Source organism: Alosa alosa, chromosome 17, assembly GCF_017589495.1.
Source record: "Alosa alosa isolate M-15738 ecotype Scorff River chromosome 17, AALO_Geno_1.1, whole genome shotgun sequence".
Taxonomy (NCBI): Eukaryota; Metazoa; Chordata; class Actinopteri; order Clupeiformes; family Clupeidae; genus Alosa; species Alosa alosa.
Genome location: NC_063205.1, coordinates 7,915,751 through 7,923,814, shown reverse-complemented (window position 1 = coordinate 7,923,814; position 8,064 = coordinate 7,915,751). Strand labels below are relative to the sequence as shown.

Sequence of the window (8,064 nt, the reverse complement as noted above, 5' to 3'; positions counted from 1 at the left end):
TTATTGGGGTGGACTTCATTTTTTGTTGTTGTTTTTTATTGAATCATAAGATTTTGATTTCTCCTCCATCTACCCATGTCGTTTCAGATTTGAAAAATTGCCCAGCCTTTCTATCAAATGCCCCCCCATTTCTCCCCCCACCCCCACCCCACCCCCATCCCCATCCCCAACACACACACTTACATCATCACTGTCATCACTTCACATACATACAGCACTCCTCTACATACTTGCTGCACACTGCCCCCCACATACACAGCACATTGTCTTCAGGATCTTCTCCAACACACATCCTCTACATACTTACAGCACACTGCCCCCACCTACCCACACACACACACTACACACACACACACACAGTCACTGCTCCACTCCGCCCACACACACATCTTCACTGTCATCACTCACATACATTACATACAGTACTCTGCTTGCAATAGTAAGTCCCTGACCCCCAACACACACACACTTACATCATCACTGTCATCACTTCACATACATACAGCACACTGCTTGCTACAGTAAGCCTCCTCTAATTTCTTGCTGCACACTGCCCCCACATACACAGCACATTGTCTTCAGGATCTTCTCCAACACACATCCCTCTACATACTTACAGCACACTGCCCCCACCTACCCACCTACACACACACACACACACACACACACACACACAGTCACTGCTCCACTCCCCTCCCACCACACACACATCTTCACTATCATCACTCACATACATTACATACAGTACTCTTGCAATAGTAAGTTGCAATAAAGTCCCTGCCCAACCTTACAGCACACTGCACACATTGTCTCATGAGGAAGCTTCTCCAACACACATATTGCACACTGCCCCTCTCCCCACATACACAGCACACTATCCCATCTCCCCTGTCATCCCCCAACACACACACCAAGACCCCTGGCAGTTGGGTTAGCCCCTTGAGCCGTGGATCTGCCCAAGGTTTCTTCCTTGGTAAGGGAGTTTTCCTTGCCCCTGTTGCTCTTTGGTGCTCCTTGTTGGTGCCCCCACCCAATCCCAATCCTCCCACCTTTTATGCAGCCCTTGCCACTTAATCTACTAAACCCTCATCTACTGCACTTTTGCCCCTATTAATGCACAAATAGGCTGACACCAGACATAATTTCACTGCATTTCTTACTTCCAGTAACTATATGCATGTGACAATAAACTTCCTTGTATCCTTGTATCCTTGTATCCTTGCATAGCTCATCATCGTCTTGCTTTCCCCCCTGTTCTGTGATTGGTTCCCTATCTCAGGCGAAAATTTGCTTCATGGTCTCCAGGCTGCCTTAGCAGCTTGAATCAAATCGCGAGCAAGGCAGCATGGGAACACCCAGGCTAACTTATATCCATGCATATCTGTAAATCAACTCAAAAGCATCATGAGCAACATGAAGAAAAATCTCATGAAAACGGTCACCCACATTGAGGCTGACTGCAAAAGGCTGGAATGTGTTAAACATAACGAGGAGTAAAACTTGGAACAGTACTGATCTTGCCTAGTGGCACTGAAGACTGCCAGAAATACACAGCTTGAATCAGAATCCTATGATATATTATTAAGACTAAAGCCTTCTTTTACATTTGTAAGTAATGATAGATATCCATTAAAGGTAAACTATGCAGTATTGGCAATTCCCTTACTGTTTTTTTTCGTTTTTGCTTATTTTTCGCTTGCTCTGTCATGACGAATGTCTGAGAAACTCCATCGCTACCTTTTTCTAGCCGGTGCCTGGCGTGTATGTGTATTTGAATGCAGTAAAGCAATTCGTTACACTCGTTATACTTCCTGACACTGAGGCCGCCGGCCCGCCGGCCCACAGTTGCAAGGGTGGTTTTTCCGCTCACAGCGGCTAGGGGGAAGCGAGACGACCACCATTCAACCCGAAAAAAGTCATATAACCATTCCAATGACTCTGAAGCTGGTAAATTAAGGTAAATTAAGCTAAAAAACTTGCATATTAAGCTAAAAACCTGCATAGTGTGCCTTTAATGAATTCCAGTAGTTGCAATATGTAGAAATCAACATATCTTTTTAAGAAAGAATACAGACCTTGGTGTGGAAAATGCACACATATATATATATATATATATACAGTACACACAAGAGCTGTATAGTGGTGTTACTGACATCCCCCAAATGGTTCTGCTATATCCACCCACACAGTATACATGTAGGAGGATGTATAGTTCAACGCTGAGGGACTTTTACTCTCTCAGTTGTTGAATGTATGTTTTCTTATGCTTTTACTCATTTTTAATTCAAAAGCACAGACATTTTGAATGAATGTAGAGTATTGAACCCTCCTGAGTACAGGCAGTAGTGATGTTCATAATGGTTTTGCATGAGAAACGTATAGAGGCATGTCTGTAATGTCGGTTCATCTTGTATAATAGGTATGTGCTTTCGATGATCAAATCAGTTGTTTCTCCCCATGTTTTGACATGGACTAAACCTATATAGTTTTAAATGCGGCTGTGGTTGAGTTAATCAAGTTACTGGCACACATTTCCTGCTTGCGTTGAACAAGCATGCCAATTAACTCCTCTAAGCGCTCTGTAACCAGCTGCTGATGTTGCTAAGATGCATCTCTCTCTGGTCTTGTCAGGACTCATCTCAATCAAACGTCCACAGCAAAAGGAGTTTTGTGTTCTACCCACAGACTCCCTATTGTAGAAATCTATTGTAGATATCCATCATGTTTAATGTGATATAGAATATCTGATATAAAATCAATATGTTCATCTCCTCAGAGTCATGTGGAGAGGCTGATAGTTAGATGGCGCTGTACTTGGCAAGTAATTGTAGCTTTTTAAAAGCAGCTGAAAGCAGTCTTTTTAGTGGTTTGTGTTCCTGTACTATTGCTTTTCATTCCTCTGTGAATCGATGACAGCGTGAACCTGAGATGCATGTGAATTGCCCTTTAAAGCACCCAGAGAACAGCTCCCACTCTATTTCTTTTGCATAGTTTGTAACATTTCTGCATCTGTAAAGAAATATTTCAACTTGACAATTAACTGTGTGAAATTCAAAGCAGTCTAACAAACAGCATGAAACGGATAGTTTAACATTTATATTTTTTGTGTAGCGCCTTAGAATACAGCACAGGTGCATTTCTATGTTTATTTGCATTCTCCTTGTGAATGGAAGTCATATCCTTGTTTTGTTAGTGCCTAGCTATATCATTATGGTAGAGGAACATCTTCAGGTTTAACCCTACCATCTTATTAATGAACTATTTTATCACGATTAAGACATCCCTCACGTTCATGGACTCTTCCTTAATGACATTATTGACGGTCCATCAGAATGAAAACATTTTCCTAATAAGGTCTCAAAGGATGAAGACAGACAACTCTGTGGTGACATTTCCACGTACCATGCCCTCTGGTAGCTGCACACCCATATCCATATCCATAATCTCATACAGCACACAAGCTTAGTGGGAACCCTAGCAGTGTCCAGTTCACCACAACAGGTCGAGGTGCATGGACAGAAGAGACTGTAGCAGGAAGTCTGGACGCGTGGCTTTCATCTCCTCAGGAGTGGGTGTCAGCCACCTCAGGTGCAGAGTGCTGAAGTGGTATATAATGGGCTGTTTTCCTCCCTGTCACCTGTAATCAGAGCCCTTCTCGCACAACCGTTTTAGATGAGTCAATAAAGGCCCCATGGGTAATGCCCAAGCCACTCGGTAGCTCGAAACCCGCGCGGTGATTCAGGACGAGCTAAAGGGAAATAGAAGAGAAGTGGGGAAGGGAATGGGGGGCAAAACTATATTAAAAACCTGCCGGCGTTATGGAAAACTGGCTATCAGTCTTGCGCCAGCTGACAGATCCCATTGTTGTTTTATTAGCGGCGGTGCGGAGCTGCTCGGAGGACAGTGGCGGAAGGGGCCATCAGCGAGGAGTTATCCCTCTGGGACGAACGCATCGTTCAGCACAACAGAATGCTGAGTCGCCTGTCCCGTTCATGACCTTCCTCAGCCGGCCCGAGCCCCACAGATCACAGCCTCGCAGACCGGAGGGCCCTCTCTGAGCAGGGCAGATGACTTCAGAACAGAGACTGTCTGTGCTCGTCTCAGAGAGATTTCAAAAGGGTTCTGACCTTGTAAGGCCATTTAAACACAAAAGAACATGTTATCTTGTGTTTGGGTTGACCTAATATCAGTAATACCCTGATAATAACTCTCAATTTACACTTTTGTCTCGCTGGGAGGGATAATAAAAAAGGCATCGCTGAGCTTGAGTTTGATTCATTTAGATGAGACGGTGAAGTGAAGTCGGTGTCCAATCAATGGCTCCCAAGTCAAGTAAATCAATCAGCTGGAGTGCTGAGTCGAAAACGGAGGTGTGCAAATCACCACGCTCCTTCCTGACCAGGTTTCCCCTCCTCAGCAGCTTCCAGGCTCTGGGATCGCTGACCGACCGATTGACCCCTTCTCCACCCCCACCTCTCTGCTGTCAACAGGTGTGAGTCCCTCTCTTTATGGAGCTGAGCCCCACTGGCACAACCTCCGCAGCAGAAGCGTGTTGCGCCCCCTGGCCCGGCCCCAGCCCCAGAGCCCCCCCCTCGGGACGGCCGTAAGCATGGAGGAGTCCTCGTCCGGGATGCCCGACTCCAGCAGCACCCTGGATATGACTCCCCAACACGGTGAGCTCTCCCGGCAGCTTTGGTGCCACCTGCACCTTGTGTCTTCTTGTAGATGTCAGTGTTTGGGATTCTCACTGTTGGAGTGCCTGTGTCTGAGGTCATAGGTCATAGCCTGTGGCTCACCCATTGCGGAAAGAGCAGTTAAGTATAATTTAACAAATGGAGAGTTTTACAGTAATTTCCTGTGTATTAGCCGCATTGTGTATAAACCACAGGGCAGTGTTTTATGCAAGTTAAAAAAAGCGAAACCATATTAATACCATATTAACTGCCCCCGTGTATTAACCTCATAGCTGAAGAAATTTTGCAAAATCAATGTATAAACCTCGGCTAATAGCTTGGGAAATTGTTAACATGATCCTAATCCAAGCCTTTGATTACAAACGGTTCCTCACCTGTGCATTTATGCCTAGTTTGAATTTGCCTGTTCAACATGTTCTGCCGCTGTTGTGATTGGAGCTCATACACAAACAATGCAGCTTCATGAACACACTGTTTGGATTGCATTGGATTGCAACTCCTACTCGAGATCTGATAAGAGTGTGACTCAGAGTGGCATTGGAATCACATTGAGTGTAGGCCCTCCTGTGAGATGTAAATGGGCTGATCTTTAAGTTACATAGAAACAAAGGCTAATCATCATGGATTTGGGCCTGCCTTTTGCTGTTTATTGAGGAGGGAAAATCTGGCCCTAGCATTTGTCTAACAGAAGGGTTTTTTCCTAGCCAGCAGGGAGAATTAGCGTTCATGCTGTCTCTGCTGCAGAGGCCTGCTCCTCATTTGCATTTCACATACTGGGAGGACAAATATTTGTTCAGTAGCACTGAAGGAATTAAATATGAATGAATAGAAGCATACCATGAAGGGTGTAATTGCACAGCAAATGAATCACAGCAAAGTTTTGAGTTTTTGAATTTTCAGATCACCATACTCACAGAGCACAATTGAAATTTTTGAAAATTGCATTGCTCTTAGCCAGAAGGTTAAAAGCTATGTGTTCTGCTTGTACATTCAGCCTAGTTCTCATTAAGCTGCAGGTCAGATTTCTACACAGACAAATTTGAACTTGAACAGTTGAACTTTTGAACAGTTTTTCAAATGAACTTTTTATAACAAACTCATTGCTACCAAGGTCCTTGAAGGGTACACACTGCTTAAAATTGCTTACCAGAAGGACTTGCAGATGAAAAGAAGCAAGGACCCACCCTAGACCCATCACTCAAAACTAACCTTCAAGTGCACAAAAACACTATCTGCTTGCCAAATTGATTCCAGGGTATTTTGCCAAATGACTGTTCAATGTAATACTCTTTATAGATTTTTAAGGGTTATGTGAGCAGGTTGAAAGGACATTTCCATGAAAGAGTATGGTTTTCGATTACTGCTGAAATCTGATCTATCCGTAGTGGCGGTGAAGGATGCCAAGGCTCTCCTGGAGGAGAGCGATGGCTCCGGGGACCCCCTCAAAGATGACGACTCGCTGCTCAACCCTGGAACCCATAGCAGCATTCTAGATGAGCCCAGCTCTCAGGATCTCGCCTCAGAGGTACACCACACTGGGCATCTTCCACGGCCACACAGCTAAGTGCGGTCTGCAAAACTGCACTCAAACAGGAAGGGACCAACATTGACGTAGCAACGAAAGACCATGGAATGTTAATGAAATTCAGCTATTTGTGGTGATTACAGGAGATACAGTTGAGTTATTGGCACCTCTGTTAAAGTTGACTAAAAAGAGGAATATAAAATCATCTTTTGGAAATTGATCATAATGCCTTAAGTAAAAAAATGAGGAAATATCCAACACCAATTTTCTTTGTGAATGAATAATTGTATTCCTTAAAATACAGGCGTCATAAGTATTGGCACCCCTATATTAAATTCCCATAGAAGCAGGCAGATTCTTATTTTTAAAGGCCAGTTATTTCATGGATCCAGGATACTATGCATCCTGATAAAGTTCCCTTGGCCTTTGGAATTAAAATAGCCCCACATCATCACATACCCTTCATCATACCTAGAGATTGGCATGGTTTTATTTCAGTTAGTCTATTAGCTGGTTTGATTTGCATTGAGCTCAATGAGCAAAAAATAAAAATGATTTTATATTCTTATTTTTAGTCAACTTTAGCAGAGGTGCCAATAATTCTGGAGGGTACTGTATAACCTAATGTCAAACTAATGTCAACAAGCAATGGTCAACAAGCTAATCACCTTTTGTCTGTATGTGGCGCAAGTCATCTGTGATCCATATGCTAGGGGATATTCAGACAGCCCCTCTACCTTATGACCTTGACGCTGGACACTGTTAGTGGAAGACAAATGAGTAGGCTATCATCTTAATTATACTGGCCAAAGGGGCTTGCTCTTCCTCCTGATTTGTTTATTAATCATTATCCATATTATCCGTTATGTCTATGGTCCAGACAGAAAGCGTAACCTTCATTTTTTTGTTTTGCTGTTGACCCCTGCTCTGTGTTGTGCGCAGGCAGGGAGGAGTAAGTCCAGTGGCCTGTGCTTCAGCGACGGCAAGTGCCGAATCGACTACGTGCTGGTGTACAAGAAGTCCAGTCCACAGACGGAGAAGAGGGAAGTGTTTGAGAGAAACATCCGCGCTGAGGGGCTGCAGATGGAGAAGGAGGTGAGCGAGCACTCGGGTGTGTGTGTGTGTGTGTGTGTGTGTGTGTGTGTGTGAACTCACTCAACCCTTTGAACGTCCCAAATGTGCTGATGGGCCATGTTCTTTTTCCATATATTTGGAAATGGCAGAGGAGGGAATGAAAAAAGAAAAATGCTGAAAATGTGCATATGGCATTCTGTGACAGTCGCCACATATAACCTGACTGTGCTGATTCAGAAATGCCAAGGTCACAATCAGATAGTGTTTAAAGGGACTGACTGAGAAGCTGTTTAAAGGGACTGTGAGGTTTCTGTAGGCAAGGCAAGAAAATGACATCATTTTCAGTGATATCATTCCTGTGCATTGCCTCTTGACAATATTAAAGCTTTAACATACTTATAAAAATGGGATATGTAGTGCTATATCACTACATTACTGTCATTCATCAGAGCACATTTCCATCCATACCTAACGGCTCTCTCCCTCACAGTCCTCCATTACCAACAGCGATGTGATCTTCGTCAAGCTGCATGCTCCGTGGGAGGTCCTGTGTCGCTACGCGGAGATCATGAACATCCGAATGCCCTTCAGGTAAAGTGCCTTTGGCCGTCACCTCCAGTGTCCTCACATGAGGCTGTGTGCCTCAGAGAGTGACCGCAGCACTGCTCCACTACTACAGTAATCACGCCTAATCTGTCCAGTCGGAGAACTTGTTTTACATCTGTGTCTGACATATATACTTGTATAACTTGTTTTACATCTGTGTCTGGC

The 8,064-nt window shown here is 44.1% G+C and overlaps 1 protein-coding gene across 1 annotated transcript in view; it reads left to right on the top strand.

The window, feature by feature from the left end:
* LOC125311068 (anoctamin-4-like) overlaps positions 1-8,064 on the top strand; it is a 38,080-nt gene that overhangs the window by 13,752 nt on the left and 16,264 nt on the right. The window contains 4 exon segments of the mRNA XM_048268879.1: positions 4,491-4,673; positions 6,080-6,219; positions 7,162-7,314; positions 7,784-7,884. Coding sequence (XP_048124836.1) covers positions 4,491-4,673; positions 6,080-6,219; positions 7,162-7,314; positions 7,784-7,884 — 577 coding nt within the window.